This window comes from Elephantulus edwardii, unplaced genomic scaffold, assembly GCF_000299155.1.
Source record: "Elephantulus edwardii isolate Elephantulus edwardi_28Jun2011 unplaced genomic scaffold, EleEdw1.0 scaffold00194, whole genome shotgun sequence".
Classification (NCBI taxonomy): Eukaryota; Metazoa; Chordata; class Mammalia; order Macroscelidea; family Macroscelididae; genus Elephantulus; species Elephantulus edwardii.
This window is the reverse complement of record NW_006399944.1, coordinates 2,962,759-2,989,334: the sequence shown is the minus strand read 5'-3', so window position 1 is coordinate 2,989,334 and position 26,576 is coordinate 2,962,759. Positions and strand designations below refer to the sequence as shown.

General features: G+C 40.3%; 1 protein-coding gene across 1 annotated transcript in view; it reads right to left on the bottom strand.

Annotated features, from left to right (window-relative positions):
• Positions 1 to 23,497, bottom strand: part of SENP6 (SUMO1/sentrin specific peptidase 6) — a 122,481-nt gene extending 98,984 nt beyond the window's left edge. The window contains exons 1-3 of the mRNA XM_006896969.1: positions 23,472 to 23,497; positions 22,912 to 23,283; positions 22,274 to 22,804 (exon numbers count right to left, since the gene is read on the bottom strand). Coding sequence (XP_006897031.1) covers positions 22,274 to 22,804; positions 22,912 to 23,283; positions 23,472 to 23,497 — 929 coding nt within the window. The remainder of the gene's footprint in view (positions 1 to 22,273; positions 22,805 to 22,911; positions 23,284 to 23,471) is intronic.
• Positions 23,498 to 26,576: the final 3,079 nt, after the last annotated feature.

The window sequence follows — 26,576 nt, the reverse complement described above, 5'->3', positions numbered from 1 at the left end:
AACAAACTGGGAGGAGGGTAGAGAGAATAGTGCAACAATGAATGAATGGAAACCCAAAATCTCTGTAAATGTTTATGAAAATTAATAAAATATAGAAAAAAAAAAAGAACTAACATGCCAGCAGCAACAACTTCACCTACTAGTCATTAATTGTAAATATCATTCTTCAATACAAATGCTCAGAGCTCATAGGAGTAAACTGAAACCTAGACTGGAACAGTGATAACACAGGATGAGCCAGGTACATCTGTGAACGTTGGAAAGCAAGGCGGTGCTTAAAAAAAATAAAAGATGTCTATATCAAAAGATGACAATGAGGCAACCTGCAGAAATTCTCAAGAGACTGAAACAATGAATGATTGAATGTCAGTGAAACTATTCATTTCCAGTAAAACAAAAAATCTCAGTAGTAAACAGAAAATACTAAATACGTCATAAATGTAAAATTTAAGTTTCCAACAAAGAGAGTATCAAAATTATTTTTTGTGTGTGTACTGTCAAATCAGATCTGATTAGTACAGAAGGAGATTGTCCCTCCTTCTCCAGCAGAGCATCTAGTGGATTCGAACAACATGCCTTTGGGATTAAAAATTATTTTATAGAGTTCCATAAAATGTTGAAGATAATCTAATTCCAATAAAAGAGTTATTTTCCAGGGCAAATGAAACGTATGAGAAGGAAATTAAACAAAAATGGAGACCAGTCTTACTTATGAACATGGATGTAAAAGTAGAAAACAAAATATGAGCAAATTAAATCCAGTAATTGCTACTTTTATAAAAGTAAAATAAAAATCATAGCTAAAATTTAATCCCAAGAATGCAAAGCTGATATATGAAATATCTATAAGTATAATCTACCATTTAATGGATTAAAGAAAAGCAATAGCCTCAATGGAATTTTCTTAATCTATTAACAATGTCTGGGAAAAAAACCAGCAATATTTTAGCTAAACAGTAAGATATTAAAAACATTCCTTTTTAAATTATTGCACTTGACAGAATATCAAGCAATGCAGTAAGGAAAGAAAAACTGGGCGAGCTCTGGTGGCCTAGTGGCAAGAAGCTGCACTGCAATCCCAGAGGTAAGCAGTTCGAATCCACCAGATGCTCTGGTGGAGGAGGGACAATCTCCTTCTGTACCAATCAGAACTGATTTGATGGTACACACCAAAAAAAAATTTAAAAAAAGGAAAGCAAAACTTCATCATCTGCAAATAATCTAAGAATAATAACATCTAAGAGAGAATCTGTCAAATATTAAAAATAAAGTCAAATAAAGTAATAAGAGATCAATGTATAAAAATCAATTACATTTCTATATACTCAGAAAAAACTACAAAAGCTAATTTTAAAAATTGACATTACAATGACATAAAAATTTATACCTATAACGAAAAGTGCCATGGCAGTATAGTTATGAGTTCCATTGCTAAGCAAAAGGCCAGCAGTTCAAATCTACCAACAGCTCTTGTGGGAGAAAAATGACAAATCTCCCACTATTGTGGAATGTTGGGGAGAAAGGGAAGGCTTCTGGCTAGAACAGATCACCTAAGCTCCAGATAAGATCAAGCCTCCCACTGGCCTTTAATATGGGGTAGAGAAAGCTCCCCCACCTGGGAAGATGGCTGCGACGTTTGTTGATCTGGGAGTGATCTGCATGAGGCTGAGGTTCTTCTAACCAATCCACATGTCCCACGTCTATAAGCCCACCCTATTCTGCCTTCCTGTGTATATAAGTGCAGTGCAGTCCCAATAAAATCGAGCTGGATTGACTCTCTGATCCTCTCCTGGAGTGGTGTCTCTCTGTCGTGCTTACCCCCATCAGGGTATTGCTGTCAAGTTGCCCGTGAACTGACAGCTACATCTTCCCATAAAGCTTTACAGGGTCGGAAAGTCAAAGAAGCATTGTTAATGGATTGCTATGAGTCAGAAGTATGTAGACCACAGTGGGTTATGAATAAGATTATGACAAAATGCAAAAAAACTTTCTAGAGAAAAGTAAACTCTTTACTCAAAGATGTTAAAGACCAAAATAAGTGGACAGAAAGATTCAATCTATTGTCTAGCTTCAATACAATTCCAATAAAAATGTCAATTATTTTAATAAATCTGACAAGCCAGTAGTTGTTATGTATCACAGAGTTGGAACCTTCTCATAGCTGAGCTTCTAGCAGGTTTTTAGAGGCAATAAATTGCACAGGAGACTGATTGCCCACATTTCTCTCCTGTTGAGCAGCTAGTGGCTTTGAATCACATGCCTCTGGGTAGGTAGCACAATTCTTTACCACCAAGCCACCAAAGTTTCCTTACTATCAATTAGTGGACTATAAGTTAAAACATCTAAAAAATCCATCAGACTTGACAAAAACCAAACTATCAGACAATATTAAATAGGTAATGATGTGTACAGACAAGAAAATTATGAAACACTTTGGTTTGCTAATGCAAAATCCAAAAAGGATAGTTTCATAACAAAATTAAAATAAGATAAACTTGAGAAACAGGTAAATCCTGTGCAAGTAAAGACAAACGAAGACAAAGGAGCTGAAACTCAAACTCGTGAAGAAAATGCTGATGAAGCAGATCCTCAGCCCTAATTGCAACTGGGACAAAGTCATTCTTTAACACATCTGTGATAACGATGAAAACCAATATTGGCTGAAGAAACTAAATGCCAAAACATTTGTAATCTAATGCTGTCCAAGCCACGGACTTAAAGGATTAAAGAAGTGTTGGTTTTATGGTAGCAGAGGTAATGGGTTTTGATTTTGAGAGTGAAAGGTTCAGAGGGAAAAACTCCAATGTTGTTGTTAGGTGCCACAGTTATTTTTTTTTATAAACAATGACCTCATGTGATAGGGCCAAAATGCCCCACAATGTTTCCTAAGCTATATAGTCTTTACAAGTAGATCTCAGGTCTTCGCCTACCCTCCTAGAATCACTGCCAGCACAATTAAAAGTCAAGTCCTAAATCGCTGTGGCCAGCAGGGCTCCTCAGAAAACCCAACAAGACACTCAGAAACAGCAGCTGAAAGCAACACTTGCTTTTAGTGTTAAAAAGATACGGCATGAATTATCTACTCTCCACATCTGCTGTCACTGCTTTTACCCATGACTGATGGATCCTAGGAACTAGGATTTTAAGTTCAAAACAGTGAATCAACAATCTCTGGGCCATTCCAAATAATGTGACTTAAGTGTACATTTTAGGGTTACTGCAATCATGACCATTAAACAATCTGTCTTTAGATTGTGATTACTGTGTTTTTCACAAAAATAATAATTCTATTTCTATTATTGTGAATATTGTGACCACGTTTCCCAAGATTTTAGATAAGGAAAAAGAGAATTACAGTAGTAAAGTCAGTAAAGGGGGAAAAAGGGGAGGGGGAATAGAATGAAAAATTTGATTCTTCCTTATTGTAATTATATTTGGCCAGTTTGACTCTAATAAGTACTTCATTATAGTGAAATTAATGACTACTTGCAGTTGTTATTTATTTCACTGAGACAAATAACAAATTTAATTAATAATTTTGCTGTATCTCCTTAGCTTGCTAGATAGATTGGCCAGAATTGAAAAACTTCTGGATCTTACACATAATATCATTTTCAAAGAAAAGAAATACTATGAATGTGAGAGGAGGAATAAATATTTCAGGGTACCTATAGGAAATTAGGGAGCTCTGGTGGCTTAGTGGTACATACTGTACTGCCAACCCAAAGGTACCTAGTTTGAATCCACAAGCTGCTCCACAGGAGAGAGATGGGCAATCTGCATCCCCAACATCTGTGAGATTTACTGCCTCTGATAACTTGCTGAGAGTCAAGTCTGACTGCATGGTGTTAAGGATGTATTGTTCAAGATGGCTTTATTAGCCATCTGAATTTGATTTTGACTTTGCCATGTGGATGGGCAGGGATATGTGAATAGGTGGTGTTAGCATATCCACAAAGGGACTGGGTAGTCTCACCAATCCACAAAGGGCCTGACTAGTCTCACAATTAAATTAAGAGGACCTAGCAGCAGAATAGGAGAAAACTTACCACCTGCAAAGAAGCAAGAATAAAAGGTCCTAAATATTTAAATTTAAATTTGATTTTTGTAAATCAAATAAGAGACTGCCATCTTCCTTCTGTCTCCCTACAGACTGCACCAGGAGAGCTTCCCAAACAAATACATACTACATATCAGAATCCTTTACAGCCTTAATACATACATATTAACTAATTGTAACCCAATGGCAATCCTATGAGGCAACTATCCTTTTCCTGGTTTTACAGATTAAAAAAAAATACTGAGTATGTTAATTTATTTTTCCAAGACTGGACACACAGTGATTGAACTGGGATAGTTAAGTCTTGAAACCTGACATTCTCGTACCCAAGTTCATGATATAAATTAATTTCTAAGAAAAATTCCTTCCATTCCAAATGAGTTTATGCTCTGTTCTATAATGAAATACATTAAATAAAAAGATAATATATTTATAATTCATTCTGCTAAGATTACAGTTGAGTTCTAAGTGTCGGGTCGCAGGGGAGCTCTGGTGGCCTAGTGGCAAGAAGCTGTACTGCAATCCCAGAGGTTACAAGGTTCAAATCCACCAGATGTTCTGCCGGAGAAGGAGGGACAATTTCCTCCTGTACCAGATCTTATTTGACAGTACATGCACAAAAAATAATAATAATTTAAAAAAAAGAAGTGTCGGGTCAATGATGTCCCAAATGCTTGATTTGCTATATAATTCCATGATTTCCAACATTTCCCTTCCAACAATTCCCTAGCTCCTCTCTGTCCCTTGGGTTGCATAGTATGCTGGAAAAATCTCCCAGAGACTCAGACTTACCAGGAGAATGGCTCAAGTACCTGTAGGTATTGCAGACACTGGCGAGTATTACTGATTTTCCATTAAAGGCAGGCGTCCCAAAATAAAAAGAGAGGTCCCACGAGCTTATATAAATAAGTCACTCATAGGGTGGGCCTTGTATCCCACCCTAATCCTCTCTCCTTAATAACTTCAGCACAGAATTAACATTTAATCAGAAAGACATTTTGAATGATAAACCTTAGACACCCAGAGACCACCCTCTGGTTTTTCTAACCATCACCTTAACAATCAAACTTAAACAATCAAATTAAAAAATCACACTTAGTGGCAAGAAGTTGCACTGCAATCTCAGAGGTGCTCGGTTTGAATCCACCAGATGCTCTGCTGGAGAAGGAGGAACAATCTCCTCCTGTACCAGTCAGATCTGATTTGACGGTACACACAAAAAATAATGAAATAAAATAAAAAAATAAAAATCACAAACAATCAAACTTCCCCTTACAATGATAATGGGAACTATACTCATGAAAGCATTGAGCTAGCAACTTCATGTGTCATGTCTTAATCTTCCTGACTTCAGACAGCCAATTTGAGATTTGTCCATCCCTATCAAACCAGTGCACTGAAGAAACAAGCATGTTCCTTTCTCTGGAGAATGTTCTGTTCCAGTTAAAACATTTAACATGTATAGCCTTAAGCAAAGACTAGTCAGGAATACACCATCAAGTTGCAGCAATCAACAGTAACTCACAGCATGAAATATATTCATCTGCTTGTGTTCTAGTCAACTATTTCCAATCACCAATTCCTAGGTCCAGATGCGCATCAGCTGCAAACTCAGGAGTCCATACTTCTTCTTGTGTTCCAGAAAAACTGATTTATTCACTCAGTCTTAACTCCCACATCATGCCAAGTCAGTAAGATGGGGTCTTCATGACTCCCTGCTCCAAAAGCCAGCAACCCTTTTGTGCTTATCCACGTATCTGTGCATGTTAAGTCAACAGTGCCAATTTTAAAAGGCCAAACTCAGGGAGCTCTGATGGCCTAGTTGCAAGAAGCTGCACTGCAATCCCAGAGGTGCACAGTTTGAATCCACCAGATGCTCTGCTGGAGAAGGAGGGGCAATCTCCTCCTGTACCAGTCAGATTCGATTTGATGGTACACATACAAAAAATAATAAAATTGTTAAAAAAATTCAGGGGAGCTCTGGTGGCCTAGTGGCAAGGAACTGCAACTACAATCCCAGGGGTGCACGGTTCGAACCCACCAGATGCTCTGCTGAAGAAGGAGGGACAATATCCTCCTGTACCATTCAGATCTGATTTGACGGTACACGCACATACAAAAATAATAAAATTTTTTAAAAATTCATAAAAAAATTTAAAAGGCCAAACTCAGCCTGTCTCTTTATTGCTGGATGCCTCTAAACATAAATCTCTTCAATCCAAAGTCCAAGGTGAATCTACTAATGCATTAAAATACAAATCTGCTCAGAGTACTGGAGGAGCTCAATCTTCCTTCAGCCTAAACTCCATGTCCTCTAAATTCTATTGCTTTCAACGAGCACTTCTCTGGGGCAAATCTTCCCCCCTTTCAGTATATTCCATCACAAGTACTAGGCTTGCATGCTTCCTTTGCAAGATGCGGTGGAGGTGCAATCCACCCATCAAACCCTTCAGAATTAGTTGTTTACTCAGGAATCACTTCTGCTTTTGGTAAGCACCTAGATCACGGGCTGTAGCATCTGGCAAGAAGAAAACAATTTCAGGTGTTGTGGGGGGAAACTATATAATAGTACCAGCATCATCTTCTTCTTTTCCAGATATCCTTGAAAAACAGGAATCTGTCCAATGGTCAACCTCCCTTAGCAGCTCTCATATTGAGTGTGAACATTCATTCTTGAAAGCATGTGAGCTAGCCCTTCATACCCTTTTGCTCCCACTTTAAAGAACAAATGTTTCAATTGCCCATTCCAATTCTCTATGAGACTTATTATTCTGATGGTAGTGGGCAACATGTTATGTCAAATTAGTATCATGTTTCTTACCCCAGTGCTGCATTCTGTGAGCTGTACAGTGTGTTCCTTGGTCTAAGAAAATATAACTTGGTGGCCAAATTTTTGTCCCAGCCCTTTAATGGTATTTTTGGCATCTGTATCTGTTACAGTATATGCAAAGCTGAGTCCAAAGTAAGTATCTATTCCTGTAAGGACACATTTGTAGCCACCTGGTGCCACTGGTCAGATATAATCAATCTGTCAACTATGTGCAAAGCCTTCTTCCCTAGGAACCTGTCCCACTGCCATCTGCAATCTCTTTCTCTCCTGCTGGTAAGCAGAATAATCTTTATTAGTGCTTTATGCCTTTGAGGGAGAAAGAGGAATATGTCTAGTTTCAGTCCATCTTTGCACTGCTGCAGAGAGTGCACCAACATGTCCACGTGCTGATTCCAATCACCCTCTGATCCTGGCAAGGATTTCTTTTGATGAGCGTTGAAATGCCCAACTCTAATGCATTCCCTAAATTCCCTGAGTGCTTTCCATAGCTCCATGCCCCACACTGATTTCACTTAATAATCCAGTTTTCCGTGGTCCATTTGCCTGTCCATAGGGCTAAGCCATTAGCCACTGCCCATTAATCAGTAAAAATCCAAACATATGAATCCTCACCACTGCCCAATTCCTCAGTCATTGGCTAGGAAGGCGGCATGCAGTTCAGCCCACTGTACCGATCTCTTCTTGTCTTCCCCAATCAGGGTCTTGTCATCTACTAGCATTCATGTGATGGCTTTCCACATTAAACGCTGCGTCCCCTTTCAGCAGGAAGTAGCTAAGAGAATACGCCGTCCCCTTTTCCTTATGACTCAGGGTGAAGTCTCTCTCAGGGAGGAGTGATAGGGAATGGCAAAGGATACACTGACAAAGAAGATTAATCAGAACTGGCTTTGACAAGCACTGTGGCATTTGGACAAGAACAAACTGGGAGGAGGGTAGAGAGAATAGTGCAACAATGAATGAGTGGAAGCCCAAAATCACTGTAAATGTTTATGAAAATTAATAAAATATAATTATAGAAAAAAAAAAAAAAAACGCTGTCCACATATCCTGGAACTGCCAGCTAAGAACCACACAGATCTTTGCTGATTAGCAGAAAGTTACTCAATGGGCCCTGAAAGCCTCTCTGGAGGTTCCAGGGTAGGGCCAATGGGGAAAGAGGTCACTTGATTGCAGATATGGTGAGTACCTTCCCACATTCCCCCAGTAGCTTGTTCCTAAAGGAAAATTTCCATTTTATCCAAGAACTATTTTGGGTGCCACCTTCTTTTAATAGTGCTTCTCTGACATCACCCATGACATGATGGGTATTTCATATCTCATAATAATCTTCCTGTGATTAAAGCAGTCTCATTCAATGCCTAATAACATGCGCTTCAAATGACATGTATTGTGTAGTAGTCATCAGTAAATTTCCTTGTACAGAATCCCAGTGCATACCACAGGGCAGCCTTCCTGGGTTTTTGTCATAAGCTCCAATCTTCAAAAGCACAGGTAGCAGATACCTCAAGAATCATGTCCTGAATGTGGATCAAAAGGGCATAGAGGCAACGGGAGTAAAACTGCTTTCTGTATTTCAGACAGACTGCTGTTGTTCAGGTTTCCATTTAAATACAGTTTTCTTACAAGTAACTTTACGGATGGGAAATAACACTATTACAAGATTTGGGATATGAGATTCAAAATTAAATAGGCCAATCAAACACTGGACCTCCTGTTTAGTGTTGCGAGTAAGCAGTATAATAGTAGTATGCTCTTAGTTGCCTGTGGAATATCAAAGGTAGCTCCTGCCCAGGTTATTCCCAAGAATTTTACTGTGTGGGGAAGATCCTGAATTTTTACTTGACTGAGGCTCAATGTAAAGAAGACAAAGATTCTCACCACTAGAACAATCGGTAGCATCAGGATGGATTGTGAAGAGATTGAGATTGTTCACAGCTTCAGTTTGCTTGGCACCACGGTCAACACTCTTGGCACCAGCAGCCAGGAAATAAAAAGACGTATTGCGATGGGAAAGTCTGCGGTTAGGGACCTCTCCAAAGTACTCAAGAGCAACGGTGTCTCTCTGGAGACTAAGGTGCGCCTGATACAGGCCATGGTTTTTGCAATCATTTGTTATGCATCAGAGAGTTGGGACAATGACTAGGGAGGATAGAAGGAGAATTGACGCCTTTGAGCTGTGGTGCTGGAGAAGAGTATTGAACGTTCCATGGACTGCCAAGAAAACAAAAAGATCCACCCTAGAGAGGGTTAAACCAGGCTACTCCTTAGAGGCAAGGATTCTGGGGCTTCGTCTGACATACTTTGGACATGTTATAAGGAGAGACAGGTCCTTGGAGAGGGACATCATGCTTGGTAGGGTAGAGGGACAGCACAGGAGGGGAAGACCCTCTATGAGGTGGATTGATTCAGTGACTGGGGTAATCGGGAGGGTGTGTCAGAGGCAATGCGATTGGCACAGGATAGAGCAGGGTTTAGGGCTGTTATACATAGGGTGGCTATGAGTCGCAAACGACTTGAGGCACATAACAACAACAACAACAAACAACATATCAACTAACCTCTATTGGTCATGTGGGCAACCACTGTTTTCAAATCACTTCTAGCCTGTTTTTCAGTGTCTGGTATTAACAGGATATCATCAATGTAATGTATAATTATATTTGATATCTGAACCAAGTGCAAGTCTCTTCTTACCAGGTTATGGTTATGTCTGGTGAATTCAGCTAAGGATCTGAGATCCTTCCCAGGTGAAAGCAAACTGTGGCTGTCTTCTCTGAGACTGGAATAGGGGGAGGAAAGCATCTGTAAGACCTATCACTGAGTACCATACTCCTCTGGTCTGCTGTATTTTCTGCACCATTGATACCATGGCTGGGATGACTGAAGCCATTAGGTGGTACTCTTTATTTAGGTCTTGATAGTCCACACTAACCTCCATGAGCCATTTGCCTTTTTCACAGGCCATACAAGGCTGTTAAACAGAGAATTTGTGGCACCAACAAACACTCCAGCCTTTGGTAATTATTTCCTTCTGTCAACCAGGAATCCTATATTGCTTCAAATTAACAACAAGATGGACTAAGGCATTTCTAATGGTTCCCATTTAGCGTATCCAATCAACAGTGGCCTCAGGCAGACTTACAAGCCCTCAATTTTACAATATCTGGCAGAGGAAGTATTCTCCATATACAGGTAATATCCATTAACAATAATACATTCAGGTAAAAAGGTGACTTCGTACAACATCTGTTTGTATTTTCCAATTCTCATTAAGACTTTGACTTTAATTCCGTTTATTGTTGCATTCCTATATCCTCCTAACACAACCTTAGGCCCCTTCAAGATTTTATCAATAGGTTTGGGAATTGTAGTACATTGGGTTTCTGTGGTTCCTGTGTCCAGAAGCCCCAGAAATGTTTCTTTCTCTACACCAAGGCCATTTTACCCATAGATGTGCATATGACCTCAGGCCCCCAGTTGAGGACTGGACCAGAAGAGTCTGGTCTTCCCATCAAACCTTATGAGCTTCTGCTTCAAGTGATTCGGGTGGGTTTCCTCATCATTAATTACCTCATGATTATAATGAATAGAACAAACTTGTTTAGGCTTTGTTGACGCTGGGGAATAAGAGGGAGTCTTCAGAACCTATCTGAACTCCATCAATGTCTGCTATATGCATCCCATTCCTTAGTAACCATCTAAAAGTGTCCACTCTACTGTGGTAAATCTTTCCCCCAGTCTCCTGTGAACTGCCTATGAATTGCTATGATGTTTCTTTTATTTCCCATAAGAAGTCTTTTCAATAGAGCTGACATAGCTTCTTTAATTGGTGCCTTGTTCTCCAGTGGCAAAGCTGCATGTTTCCATGTTGGAGGAGTTCCCATAATTACTATTTTTGTCATGGCCTCTATAAGAGGCATATTCATTAGATAAATATCCTCAGTGCCATAAAACCATTCCAATATGGTTGCACATGGAGAACAACAGCTTCCTCTAAAGTACAGCATTTGTTACTCAGATAAGGAGGACAGTTTCCCCTGGAGGGATAAACAAACCAAATCACAAATCTAATCCACTCTATCAAGCTAATGGTCCCTTCTGGGTTAATTTGTTGTGTGATTGTATCCTACAACTGCATTCATGGCTATTGTATAGATAACTGTGGGTCTTGCACTGTTAACCCAAAATATGCTTGCTCCACCATTCTGCACCATTCAAAACCATAGATACTTTCCCTAAATTCATCACTCCTATAATCCATTTTCTGGAATCTACCAGCTTATATATTACCTCTAAGACATATCTCCTGGTTAAAATAGTTTCTTGGTCCTGCTGATCTGCATCTCAGATTGGTGTTTTTGTGACCATAGGTCAAAGAGGTATTTCTAGTTACACCACAAGGTTTTTCTTTCAAGTAGACCCTGAGATTAAAAGGTGTAACACTGTCCTGGTAGTACTTGGTTCATCTCTGATTTCAGCCATCTTAGTTCCTACATTCTTTTCCCCTGCATATGCTGCCACTACTGATAACAAAAAAAAACAATGACTTTTAAGTTTCACTCCTTATCACCCTGCATCACTCCTTATCACTCTGTATTCAGTTAACCAGCTTTTCAGGGTTAGGTTCACTAACTTCATGCTTTCTGTAACTGACTGCAAAGTAATTGCTGCAATAATCCATGCGTCTTCCTTATCTCATCCAGAAACCAAAGGTTTCTCATTCTTTTGTTTACCCTTTTTTCTCCAAAGGCAGATTTTACAAAGAGTCTGGACCTTTGGAGAGAATGTCAATGCTCTAAGACCAATTGTATTCATAATTTGTTCCTCTAAGACTATAGCGTGGACAAACATTTCAGTATTTTACAATTCTGGCACAACCAAATGCTGGTGGACGCATGTGTATCACCCTCAGCCCAGAGATCTTGTGGTTTTGTTTTCATCCCAACTGGGTGTCAGCAGAGGTGACTTGCCAGATGAACTGGGGTTCTCTGGGTCTGAGTCCGCAAGCATTTGGGCGTTCCGGAATTGTAAAATACTGAAATGTTTGTCCACACCTGTGGGCTGAGGGCCAGTGTGTTGTTAGTCTTGGTTCCAGATGGACCTTTGGAGAGCCTTTAGAGTCTTAAAAAGAGGGACACACACATATACAACGTTCAGGAATCTTTTAGCTTTCTTTTCATCCCAAGAGGGTGTCAGCAGAGGGGACTTGCCAGATGAATAAGGGGTCTCTAGCGCAGAGTCCTCCAGCATTTGGGCGTGCCGGAATTGTAAAATACTGAAAAGCCCTCAGGCTTGTTTTTCATGAAACATTCTCTAGGTCATATAACCCTCATCAGTCCACTTCCTGTATAGAGGTAAACTACGGTTGCTGTGAAGCTGAACACTGTTACACTGATGTATATCAAATGTGATAATGGTTAAGGATGGTGGACAGTGGAAGCAGGAGTGGCATCCATTTCCAAAATAGCCTGCTTCCAGAAAACCTATGAACCTGGAGAAAGGATGAAAGTTATACAAGCATCCAGGTCTTTAGTTCACAGAGTCGCTATGAGTAGCCTACAACTTGAGGGCACTTAACAACAAGATTAGTAGCAGACCAGTAATAAAAGTGTCAAGTCAACACTGTCCCAAATGCTTGGTCCATGTTTTTTGACACCAACAGGCCCTCCTTTGTTCAATTCCCTATCTCCTCTATGTCCCTTGGGTTCAGTGGTTCAAGGAACATCTGAGAAATTACTCAAGTGACTGTAGATATGCAGCCCAGTTTTGCAGACACTGTGATGTTGCAGATGATCCACTGAAGGCAAGTGATCCAAAATAAAAAGATAACTAGCACTGAGGTCCAATGAGGTTATATGCAGGGCTCTCTGGTGGTCTAGTGGCAAGAAGATGTACTGCAACTCCAAAGGTGCATGGTTCTAGTTAGCTGCTTTGAGAGAGAAAGATGGGTAATCTCATGTAATTAAGTGCCTTTGAAAAATTCACTGAAAGGTCAGCTATCAATCAGTTCTTACTCCAAGGTACAAAACAACAACAACAGGGTGGAGCTTGTATCCCACCCTAATCCCTTCTCCTTAATATGATAAATACGTCAGCACATAATAAATAATCATTGGCTGTTTGCTGTTGTTGCTGATTCAAGTTTCAACAACAGTCTCATAGCTGACTCTCCAATAGGTTTTCAGAGGCAGTTAATGGCATGGGAGGAAATTGTCCATCCTTCTGCAATAATCAGCTAGGAAAGACATTTTGAACGCTAAACCTTAGACACATAGAGGGAATCACAATTTAACAACTCAACTGGAACAGAAACACGAGTAAATATTTAGTCTGAAAGCAAGTAAGAAGTAGCACCAACACTGGGAACAATCAACTTTTCAAAACTAGGGAAATTGAAAGCAAAAGGAGTGTCTGTTCATATCCTGTGCCCATTTTTCAATTAGGTTTTCCTTTATCTTGTTGTTGAGCTCAAGTATTTTATAAATTCTAGGTTAAGTCCCTATCAGATATGTCATTACAAAATATCATTTCCCAGTCTGTGGCTTCCCTTTTTACCCTGCTGGAGAAGTTTTTGGATGTGCACAGGGATTTTCTTCTTGGAAGGTCCCATTCATCTATTTTATCCACTCCTGGCTCAATATTCAGATGGTGAACAAACACATGAAGAAATGTTCAAAATCCGTAGCTCTAAGAGAGATGCAAATCAAAGCAACTATATTATCTAACCCCAGTTAGAACAGGAAAATTTAACAGAGCAGCAAACAAATACTGGCAAGGCTGTGAGGAAACTGGGACCTTTATGGTGGGAGTGTAAAATGGTGCACCACTATGGAAGGCAGCATGGCGTTTTCTCAAAAAGTTGCAAATAGAAATACCATTTGACTCATCAATTCCACTACTGGGAACATATCCTAAAGAAAAGCCACCCAAGCAGATATATACACACCCATGGTTTTTGCGGCTCTGTTCACAATAGCAAAGAGAAGAAACAACCCAAGTGCCCATCAACAAACAATGGTTGGAGAAGCTGTGGTATATTCACACAATGGAATATTATGCTGCACTGAAAAACAAGGAACTCATGAAATATTATACAAAATGGGTGACCCTGGAGGACATTATGCTGAGTGAAGTATCTCAGTCACAAAAAGACAAATACTACATAGTGCCACTGTTGTAAAGTGGGTCTGACATGGGAGTTGGGGGAAAAGTAAGAGAGGATAAATAATGTATACTGCATTGAAACAGATGAGGGAGAAAACTGTTTAGGAGGAATATATGATTAGGTATTATTGTCATGACACAAGTCCCGAACAAAAGCTGCATAGTGGAGTGGACTGGGGGCAGGTGGGATTGTATAAAAATGAAGGAATTTTGTTTTGTTTTGTTTTTTTACTTTTCAAAGAGAAAACCAAACTGGGGGTGAGGGGTGGGCAGGGAAGAAAGTGTGCAACAATGAATGAATGGAAATACAAAGTCTCTGTAAACTTTCATCAAAATAAAAAAAAAAAAATAGAATAGAAAATAGAGTAGGGCTAAATAGAGAACTTTGTAGCTATTGCCCTGAGCAGGTCAACTCTAAATACCTTGGCTCTATCCTGTGAGATAGAAATGGCTTTGAAGAAATTATGCCAAAGTTCAAGAGATGCTATGAAGTATTACAGTCTCAATAAAAGCAACAAACTGGGTTCTGAAGTAAGTTATATGTTAAATAAAGAGAGTAAGGTAGAAAATGGATTTTTTTTTTTTCATTTAAACACAGAAGCACACTTCTAACTTAAAGGTCAATAGTTCAGCTCTATGGGCAGCTCCAAGGGAGAAAGATGGGTTGCCTTTTCCTAGAATAATTTTTTGGAAACCCAATGGAAAGTCATTATAAGTTGGAAATGACTGATGGTAGTAAGCTTTGTTCTGGGTTGGTTTGTTGTGGAGGTTTAAGTAGGGCTTATTTTTACATTAAGACAAGATCCAGAAAGGAAGACAAGGCCACAATGGAAGGAAAACAAACAGGTGGTTAAAAATTCAGTTAGAGACTGGGAAAAAGTATTTGAGAATGACATGTCAGATAAGGGACTTATATCTAGAATTTATAAAATACTTGAGCACCACAACAAGAAAAAGTTAATAATTCAGTTGAAAAATGGGCACAGGATATGAACAGACACTTCACCAAGGAAGATATTCAGATGGCCAACAAGCACATGAAGAAATGTTCAAAATCCCTGGCTCTAAGAGAGATGCAAATCAAAACAACTATGAGATATCATCTCACCCCAGTGAGAAAAGCAAAATTTAACAAAACAGCAAGCAACAAATGCTGGCAAGGTTGTGGAGAAACTGCAACTCTTATTCACTGTTGGTGGGAGTGTAAAATGGTGCAACCACTGTGGAAGGCGGTATGGGGCTTTCTCAAAAAGTTGCAAATAGAAATACTGTTTGACCCCTCAATTCCACTATTTGGAATATACTCCATAACCACCACCCAAGCATATATATGCACGCCCATATTTATCACGGCTTTGTTCACAATAGCAAGGAGTTGGAAACAACCCAGGTGCCCATCAACAAACGAATGGGTCGAGAAGCTGTGGTATATTTACACAATGGAATACTACCTTGCATTGAAAAAATAAGGAACTCATGCAATGTTATTCAAAATGGGTGACCCTGAAGGACATTATGCTGAGTGAAATCTCTCAGGCGCAAAAGGACAAATACTGCATGGTGCCACTGCTGTAAAATGGGACTGCTAGCATGGTTGGGGTAAGACTGAGAAAAACTGGATAAACTGCGCATACGGCACTGAAACAGATGAGGGAAAGAATTAATTTAAAAGCGATGTTATGACAGGGTATTATGGTTACTACAAGAGTCCGCAATTAAGGTTGCATAGTGGAGTGTACTTGGGGAGGTGGGAGGGATGCAGGGGGATTGTATATCAAAAAAAGAATTTTTCTTTTACTTTTCAAAGAGAGGAAAGAGCAAACTGGGGAGGGGGGGAAAGCTGGGCAGGGAAAAAAGTGCAACAATGAATGAATGGAAATCCAAAATCTCTAAATGTTCATTAAAATTATTAAAATAAAATCTAAAAAAAGAAAAAAATTCAGTTAGAAGAAAAAGGCAAAGGAGAAAGCCAGCTACATATGAACAAGTGCAGTATGAAAAAGAACAAACAAAACAAGTATGGAAATGACTTGTTAGATATTCCTTGGAAAAGGAAAGGCTACCAAAAAAATACAGGTTACCAAAACAACTATGAGATAATCATCTCACCCCAGCAAGAACAGCAAAGTTCAACAGGGCAGCAAACAATAAATGCTGGCAAGGTTGTGGAAAGACTGGAACTCTTATTCAATGCCTGTGGAAATATAAAATTGTATATCCACTATGGAAGGTAGTCTGGCACTTTTTCAACAAGTTGGAAATAGAAATGTCATTTGACCCAGCAATTTCACAGGGAATTGCTACGACATTTTTTATTCTTTTCCCTAAAAAAAGAGCCATGATTCAAACAGATGCATTCACACCCATGTTTATTACTACAGTATTCACAAGAACAAAAAGATGGAAGGAACCCAAGTGCCCATCAAGAAAGATAAACTATGGAACATTCACAAAAAGGAATATTACAAAGCACTGGAAAACAACAAATTCATAAAACATTACACATCATGAGAGAGGCTGGAGGACATTATGCAGAGTGAAATATCTCAGTCAAAAAGGACAAATACTGCATAACACCACTGTTATACAACAGGGCAGGCATAGAGGGGCTAGAGAGAAAATGAGCAAAGAGAGTGAATAGATAATGAACACCAATGAATGGAAGAACTGTCCAAAAGGAATATATGATTAGGCATCATATTTACGTCAACAATCTGGAACAAGAGGTGCATTGTGGAGAGGGCTGAGAGAATGAAGGGGGTTGGGAAATGTAACATTTTTTATGTTAAAGAAAGAAAAGTGAGTGGTAAAGTAAAAAAAGAAAACACAGGTTACAAGAACTAGTTACCATCCCTTGTATTATATGCAAAGGATTCATATTTGCTTTCCCTGGTAAGTATTTGCCCTCTTTAGACATTTAAGTAATTGTGACAGACTTGAAAAAAAACACCAACAACTAGATGGTGTCACTTCCAGTCTCATCATATATTTCTCTCCTTTCTGGAAACTTACTTTCCTCCTCCTTTTACTTCTCTATGCCTAGAAAGTTCTGTCTCCCCAACTCCCTTTCTCCTAAAAAACTAATTGCTGAAAAGTCAACTCTGACTTAAAGCATCCCATACACGTCACAGAACTATGCTCTGTAAGGCTTTCAATGGTGATGTTTTGAAAAGAACATTAGCTGACCTTTCTTCCAAAAAGCCTTTCAGTTAAATGACCCTTCCCCCTTTGTTATAACTGACATTTGTAATTTTACACTTATGAATGTGGTTGTTTGATTACTTACTTTCTTCATGGGATTGGAAATTCTGTGGAGTAAGAATGAATGTTCTGGAGTTTGTTTTCCCCCTTCATCATCTAGCTAGTGCCTACAACACAAATCAAACCCAATGCCATCATTTCAATTCAGATTCAAAGAGACCCTCCAGTAGGTTTCCAAGTCTGTAAATCTTTCTAGGAGGAAAGTGCCCAGTTTCTCCCTTGGGGTGCCTGGTGGATTAAACGGTCCACCTTTCAGTTAGCAGGTAGGAACTAAATGACTAGGGATCCTTAGCTTACAGCCTTGTTGTTGTTGTTATATGCCGTCGAGACACTTGTGACTCATAGCGGCCTTATGTACAACAGCCCTCAACTCTGCTCTGTCCTGTGCCAATCACACTGAGGTGCTAAATAATTATCAACTGAACAAATGGGAAAAGTCAGAAGAGAAATCTGTCAAAATTATCTATCACAGTTAGAAGAGAAATTAAGTATGAAACGTTAAAAGCGAATAGAAGAAAAATAAATGAGTCAAAATGGGGAAGGAATGCAATATAAACTGTGACTTAATTAATTCAAACAGCACCCAGGTCTTATGTTCCCTAGAGAAAGTTAAGAGGAAGTAAAGTTAAAATTTCAGTTAGCAGTTATTTAGGTGGCAGCTATAGTAGTCTGGGCTGTGCGGCCAACCCAAGGGCACAGCGTTTGAATCTGTCAGCTGCACTGTGGGAGAAAGATGAGCAATCTCTTCCTGTGCAAACCCACTAAAAGGGTCAGCTATGAGTCAGTTCTGACTATACAGTATACAACAATACAGTATACAACAATAGCTTTTAAAGGAAAAGATTACTTGAAGTAAGACTAGAGACTTAAGTAGGAATTACACCTCAACAGCAAGAAAAAAAAAAAATCTTCACATTAGATCAACAAGCAATATTGTGATAAATGGGGGGAAAGTCTGACATCATCAAGATTTCAATTTATTTGGATCCACAATTAACAACAGCTCATGGAAATAGCATCAGGAATCAAACAATGTAATGAGAAAATCTGTTACCAGACTTTATTAAGGTATTAAAAACAAAGATGTCATGGTGTGGACTAACGTGCACTTGATTCAGGTCATAGTATTTTGAAATGTTTTATATCTGTGCAAGATATTGGACTATTAATAATAGAAACCAAACAAGAATTCTATGAATTACGGAGTGGAGAAGAATATTAAATACATTGCAATACAACATGCATGTGTGGTGAATCCGCCAGGTGCTCCTCGGGAGAAGAATGGGCAGTCTCCTTCTATGTTGTTTACTGCCTCTGAAAACCCACTTGGAGTATGTGCCAGTTCCAACTCGAAGGTGAACAACAACAACCAGAAAAATAAATATGAAAAAAATACAAAAAACAAAACAGATCTGTCTTGAAAAAATACAACCAGAATGCTTACAAGTAAAGATGACAAAATTTCTCTCATATATATGAGTATATGAACATGGCTTCTGACTCAATAGTACCTAACAATTCTTTAAACATGTTGTTGTATGGGTCGAGTGAAAGCTTATTTATAGCTGACCCTCCAGCAGATTTTCAGGCACTATAAATCAGAGAGGAGACTGTTTCCACCAAATGTCTGTCTATCTCATCTCAATAAATGAGTTTCCCAACTGTGCAAACTTAGATTCTGAGTCATGTTTGAACCACCTCTTCCCTGACCCTCAATAAGCCCTATATTCTGTACATTTCAACATAACACTTTGCCCCTTCAATCTCTACTGTCACCAGTGTAACCCAGGCTCATATCACTTCTACTTAATGTTGTCAGCTACTAGCAAGCAGCACCAAACTTCTCCTGCACCATCTCCTACCTACTCCTGTAATATCCTCCTGACTCATCTTTATTCTTGTTATTTTCAAATTCATTCCATATCAAACAGATAAAAAGATAAATCAATCATGCTATTTTCTTACCAATGACTTCCCACTGTTCAATATGATGAAATGGAAAAATGGCACCATCCTAATTCAGACAGATAAATTTCCTGCCTTATTTTTCTAACTTTCATTCAACTTGTTCCTTTACTTGCTATCCTTTTGCCCCAGTGATCTATTAGTCTAATAAACTAAACCTTCATACGTATTTTCTATACAATGATGTGTTAACAGTATTTTCTTCATACACAAATCACCTCTTCAGGCACTCCTAACCTGATCATATTGTTATGTTACATCAAGTCAAGAGCCTGAACACAGCAATATGTAAAAACAACTCCCTCATTCTCTCATTGCTATTTCTTCAATAGGTGTTTTAGTAGAACTGGAAAAAAAAAACAAAACAAATTAGTTTCTCTTTTGATAAACACATGCATATTTATCAGACTTGGAATCTACACGACTGTAACTAACAACTGCTACAACTGCTGTTATGGGCTATCAAATTAGAACAAACTCATAACTGACCCTCCAGCAAGTTTTCAGAGCCAATGAATCACACAGGAGATTACCTATCTTTCTGTTGTCAAGCAGCTGGTGGATTTGAACCATTTGCCTTTGGGTTAGCATAGCAACTCTTAACCAACAAGGTCACCAGAGTTCTCTTTGATTAACAATTAGGAAAAATGAAATACTAAAAGGGAATAATGTTATGTTTGTTCATGAAGGGGGTATGATAGCAACATTATCATTTTTATTATGTGAGTTAAAGTTTATAGAGCAAGTTGGTTTCCATTCAATTCATACACATCATGTTTTGTTACACTGACTATGCGACATGCATTTTAAATAGATTTGTCAGATCTGAGCAAATCTGAATAAAGTAGCTAACTATGTAAAAATTTTGGGGTAAGATTGTTCTAAGTGGATTATTTTTTGTTTACCAACATTCTCTCCTGCTAAATATAAACTCTTAGAAGAAAAGGCTTTGATTATTTTATGCACTGCTGTACTGGCTCTGTGGAAGAAGGAAGAGTAATCCTCCCCCCAAGTGATTTACAGCCTTTGAAAAGCCATGGGTGGGTGACCTATGAGTTGGTTCCAACTTGAGGGCAATTAACAATAATACTGCCTTTGGTACAGTGCCTAGCACAGAGTAGACGTGCTGTAACTGAATGAAAATCTATTTCAGTTTTTCCAAAGTCTAGTGGAGAATAAGGGAAGCAGCTCCCCTAACAGTACGTAAATGTTCCATACAAGATAGGACACAGGGTTCAGGTCTGTTGTTTACAGGGTTGTTGTGAGTCCTACTTGACTGCACGGCATCCTACAAATAACAGCAACAACAACGGAGAAACATTTAAAAAAAAAATAGAAGTTATAATGGAGTATTTTATGATTAGAAGTAGATGGAAACAAAAACTATGGTAAATAAAACACAAATAGGAACATACAAAAACTCACTGCTTGTACAGTCAGTGCCGATTCAGACTTCCACTGGGTTTCCAAAGCTGTAAATCTCCATGGGTGGAGAATGCCCATAGAGCCACTCTACTAAAAAGCATTCCATTTATCAGATACAATAAAAAGTGACGCTCTTGTTTGTGCTGTCAAGGTAAATCCAACCCATAGCTGAACCACTATCTGATTTTCAGAGGCTGTAAACTGCATGGAAGATGACTACCCCCTTTTTTCCCCAGAAGCAGCTATTGGATTCTATATGCCTGCCTTTGGGATTGGAAGACCAACGGCTTACCCATTAGGCGACCAGAGCGAGAGCGAGAGAGAGAAACAAAAATCCTTGCTTTCCTCTTATATTCATGCTCAAAACAAGTTACAATAATTTTCTTTATTGAGATGCTGAAGAAAACATGATGAAACTCTGATCTTTCAAACCAGAGCATTTACAGACTGCATATTTGTAGATCCCGAAATTTGGAGCCGCTCTTATATGCTGACTTTATGTTTTTCCATCTCTCCTATCATCATCTGTTGTTGCTGTGTACCACTGAGTTTCAAATGACCCACAGCAGACCCTTTAGCAAGTTTTCAGAGACAGGAGGGAGGACTGCCCATCCTACTCCCTGCTGCCGGTGGATTCAAACCCTGTGCCTGTGAGACTGCGTCACAGTTTCTTCCCACTAGGCCGTCAAAACTTAATCAAAAGCCTAAAGAAATCCAGGATTCACAACAGCAGAGAGAGAAAAAAACATCAAAGCCCACTGAATCATCTGAGAAATGAATATACTGTTAAGTATCAGTAAACCACCTTCTGAGTTTCCTATTTCAAGTCATATAGTAACAATAATGCATACAGCACCACCTGTAAGCCAAGTGGCACGGTCATCACAGCGTTACAGATACCCATTTTGCCCAAACTAGAGTGCAGGAAAATGAAATGAACCCAGAAGAACAAGCAAGTTAGTGTATCTCACTAGAAATCATGCAAGGCTTTTGTCACTTTGGGGTTTTTGTCCCCCCTTTCTCTTGTCACTTTTCACTAACGGCTGGTTTGTCTAGCAAGATAAGACTTCTCGCTTTGTAGAATATTGCACACGTTTGTTTTTTCACCTCTGCCTCCATTCACTAAGCAGACTATATTCAGTCGTGTTCCAAGTACTATTAAAAATACTGATAATATAAAGAGTAAGGGAGATATATCCACCCTCGCATCTCTTGTTAGAATGTTACTAGAGTTAAGATACACTTTAATTCGGAAATTTTTAAGTACTTTCTGAAAAAAGATACTGTTTAGGATGAAAAATCATCTTTGTCAAACGACCCTAAGAGTCAGTTGAACCCAGGACAGCAAATAATCCATTTTCCTTAAAATTCTACTTACAAACTCAGTTACTAAACAGTCCATCGTCAATTTAAGCAACGTGAACATGAACTTTTGGTCCACACTTACACAATGAATTAAGTTATTTGGGGGAGCCACAGAAAAGGCAAAAAGAGCCCATACTGGCATCTATTAGCACTACCTTCGACAATAACACAGCTTTTACGAAGACTGGCAGAAAATGTTTCACTTTCCCTCGCAAGTGAGCAGAAAATGAGAATCAAAGTTCGTTAGCTTTGGGGATCGTCTCAAACTTGACGTTAGAGGCTGCATCCTCGTCTGTTCCTGAGAAATTATTTCTAAAATATCTCTACAAAGTACACTTCGTAAAGGTATTCTGACAAGGCCAGGCCCTCCTCTGAAGTAAACATCAACCAAATTAAGGCTCTGGGAGACGAGAGTTCGGGGGGATAAGGACACGGCCTCCAATACCTGCTTCCACGGGCTCCCGATTTCCCCCAACCTCCCGGCAATCGGAAACTTTCCACGAGCGAGAGCCGAGCGCAGGTCGGTTCCCATTCTCAGGCCACCGCCAAAACTCAAAAACCACCCAGGACTCGTTGCAGCCGCCCCCCTGTCCCGGCTCGCGGCCCGACCCCGCCGCCCAGCGCCCTCGCTCCACGCCCGGCCAGGCCGAGCGGACTCGAACCCGCCGCCTCCCCAGCGCGGCCCCTCTCCGCCATTGCCCCGGCGGCCCCCAGCCCTCGTTCCCCTCAGCGCCCTAAAACCCATCCAGTGCGGGCAGCTAAATCTCTGCGGTCCCCAAGAACTCCGTTCTCCCCAGGATCTCCCCGAGTCTCCCCCGCAAAGGCAGAGAGAGATACGTACCTTCCAGAAAAGTGATCTCCGCGGCGCCGCCACTCTTGCCGGCCGCCATCTTCCTCCTCCCACGCCGCCGCCTCCTTATTCCATGGCCCAGCCCGCCGCCACGCTCGCCGGGATGAGGGGCCGCGCCGAGGGAGGCTAGCCGCTGCAGGGTTGCGGGCCTTCCGTGCGGCCGTCAGGCGGGCGGCGCTCCCACCGCCACACCGACCTACACAAAAGCCGGCCAGGCGCTCCCGGGCCTGTCCGCGGGCCGCTGGCTGACGAGGCCCGCGGCCGCTCCTCAGGCCCCTCCGGCAGAACGCAAACGGCGGCGACGGCGACGGCGTTTCCCGGGCCAGGCTCCTCTCGGCCCACGACTCCCCATCCACCGCCCAGCTAGGCCGTCCGAAAAGCTCTCACCAGCTCCGGGTCTCCAGGAAGGAAGGGGGAAGCCGAGCGCACAAACACACCTCCCTTCGCCCCGGGCAGTAAAATGGCCGCACCAGGGCGGCAAGATCTCCGCGACCGTCAGGCGCCCCCGGGCCCTCCGGTGTCTCTGCAGCTCCCGCCGCTACAGCCGTCACCCCACCCCGCCCAGGCGCAAATGCATCAGCGTGGGCCTTTGCGACTGTCCATGTGGACAGGGGTGGGTCTCCTCAGCCACCGCCGCGCGTCGGTCGCCACAGCAGCCTCCGCCGCTCCTCCCCCACGGCCGTAGGAGCTACCGCCCCCGCCCCGCCGCCGCCGCCGCCGCCGCCCCGGTGCGGCTCCTCGCGAGTCCGGGCTCGGCTCGCAGGCTGCAGCGATGGATGCCCGCCGCGCCGCCTCTCTGCGGGGCAGGCCCTGCGCTCGCCGCTCGGTCCCAAATCCCAGCCGCCGCGGGCCGACCTGGCTGCGGAGCGCTTCCGAGCGGCACCGCTGTTGTGCTGAGGCCGCGTGGCTCCCCGGTGTGGAAGAAATGTAAAAAGTGCATTTCGTGGAGGAGACCTTAGGGTTGAAACCGTAGCCAACGAAAGGGAAAAGATAAAGAGATGGTGCATGCAGTTAGCAGGTTTTGAAAAGGCTCTGTGGTCCTCGTTCTTGTCTTTTTCTTTCTTTTTTTAAAAGTTCTCGAAGGAATTTATCAGGGAGTAACATTCGGGAGTCCTCTGGATGGTAGTGTGAAAAAGAAAGTCAATCCCTTTATATTCCTGCGCCTGAGGCTTCCAAAATAGACCTTGTGTCTTGTTAGGCCTTATCATTGTGAGTGACAATAATTCACTGAGTTTCCCCTCCCTTTTATTATTTTTATTACTAAAAAAAATTTCATTAAAGAAGCATTTGAAAGTACAGAAAAAGTGACGTTACCTGTAGTCTCAGCACTGAAGCTCAGCTCCTATAGGTGAAAAGTTTTCTAGTCAGCACTTTTAAAAGTTTCTAAATTTTTAAAATTTCTCACTATTCCTCTTTTTAAAAAGATTATGTATGCTCTTTGGCCATGGAATTAAGCAGTTATAATAATGCAGGAAACACTGAGTACAATATTTAAGGGATGAGTCATGCTAATGTAATTGTCCTGTGAAGCAAGAAACCTTTTTAGTCTCAAATTTCTTTAAAAATCTTTTCCTAAAATGGAAAATTATTGTCTCCTAATTAAGATAGAGTAATGTAATGAGTATAGTTTGTTAAAATTTGTTGAGTTTTGTTGATGGAGGATCTTGGGATATTGCATGATAATGTTGTGACTATGGCTGTCTGTGCCAATTACGGTAATAACTGAGGACTGGAGCTAGTAGGCACTTGTGGCCAACAGGACTCCTTTTACTGAATCCAGAATGTAGTTTTCAAAAGTAAATTTCTAATATTAAAATACGAGCATCTTGACTTTGAAGTTGGAGAAAGAGCCAAGAAATGTGGGTTACCTTTTGGAAGTTGTAAATGTTAAAGAACTGTATTCCCCATAGAACTTGCAGAAAATATACTTGTTGATTTTACTCTAGTGGGATGATTGTTGGATTTAGGATGGACAAAAGAACAAGATAATCCATTTGTGTTAAGATGTTAAATATTAATTTATTTCAGCAGCCACAGAATATGAAGAAAACCAGAATGGTAAATCAAGCCCTTTTTCAAACAAAATCAGAAACTCTGGAGGTGAGGTAGATAAATCTGTTTTAACAAGCATTTCAGGTCATGCTGCTGTTGCTGGCCAAGGGACTGACTTCACTTTGAGAACCACAGACTGAACAGTCTCTGAATCTCCACTTCAATTGTTTTGACTCGATGAGTCAACAATTATGAGTAAAATGGTCTATTTCCATATTCAGATATTGTTGCAGTTGTGTGCCACAGAGTCAAAATTGACTCGTAGCTGACTCTCTAGTGAGTTTTCAGAGGCAGTAAAGAGAATTACTTTTCAGCATTAGCTAGTAATTGCTAAAGATCATATATCCCTTTATAAAGGATACAAGGCTAGAGTTAGAAAAGGTCCCTGAAATTCAGACTTATTTAATAATACACGCATGTACATTTAGTGTATTTACAAATGCATATCTATGGAAAATAGTGCCTATAGCAATTAGTTTTAAATTACTAAATTGGCAGTGGTAACTGGGATGGCAAATAGAAACTGTTCATTGTCACCTCATTCTCACCCAAGGGCACATGCCACACCCTAAGTAAACTACATATATTTACACTATTGATAAAATCTTTATAGTGGACTTCCAGAAATAGATCTGATTGAGGAAACAAGTTTACTAATAAATTATCAGAAAAACTTGTCCTACCACTCACCTAGCACCACCCGATAATAAATTCAATGCCATATACCTTTAACCAATCCCATAATCCCACTTACGTATTATTCACCATCCCAGTCATTTTCCCCACCCCCTCCTGGTATTTAACTCCTCTAGAGTCTGCAATTTTGAATTTTGTAACTTTTTATTCCTACTCCAAATTTGTAAGAATGTATCTTTTTCATTTTTTATCAGAGCCCCTTTTTCATTCTATGATGTAGATGTTTCCGCATATATACTTTGCTAAACTTTTGCTGTTGCCTAAGCAAACCCCATAATGTCACTCTATGACAAAGCAAAATTAAATTCTGACATATAACGGATAAAAATTAGATTACGTTTGAATAGATGAGAAATGACTGTCAAAGAGAGGAACTGATAATATCTCTTTCTTTGATTTTGGTGTTTTGTTTTTAGTGGGTTTTTTTTGTTTTGAAACCAAATATTCACTTTAAAGAAATTTCTGGCCAATATATGAACCTGCTCACAGCTTTTCTTTTACTCTAAATTTTAAGTCCTTTCTTTTCTTTCTTCAGTATTGACATCTGTTTACTAAATTTGCCTCTCAAAATAGATGGCTAACTGGAGAAGTAGAGACTGTCATGAACTGATAGTCATTGATTCAATAAAAGTAGCAAAGTGATTGGTCTATATTTCTCCCTTCTGTTCTTTGTGAACATCACATTCTGTCCATTTGCTTTTGTTCTAGAATCAAAATCATTTCCTTAAAAATGGCCAGAATGTGACGTTCATAGAGAATGTTGTTGTTGTTGTTGTTGTTATGTGCTGTTGAGTCGCGACTCATAGCGACCCTTTGTACAACAGCCCTAAACTCTGCTCTGTCCTGTGCCAATCACACTGTCTCTGACACTCCCATCCCAATTACCCCAGGCACTGATTATCCCAGCC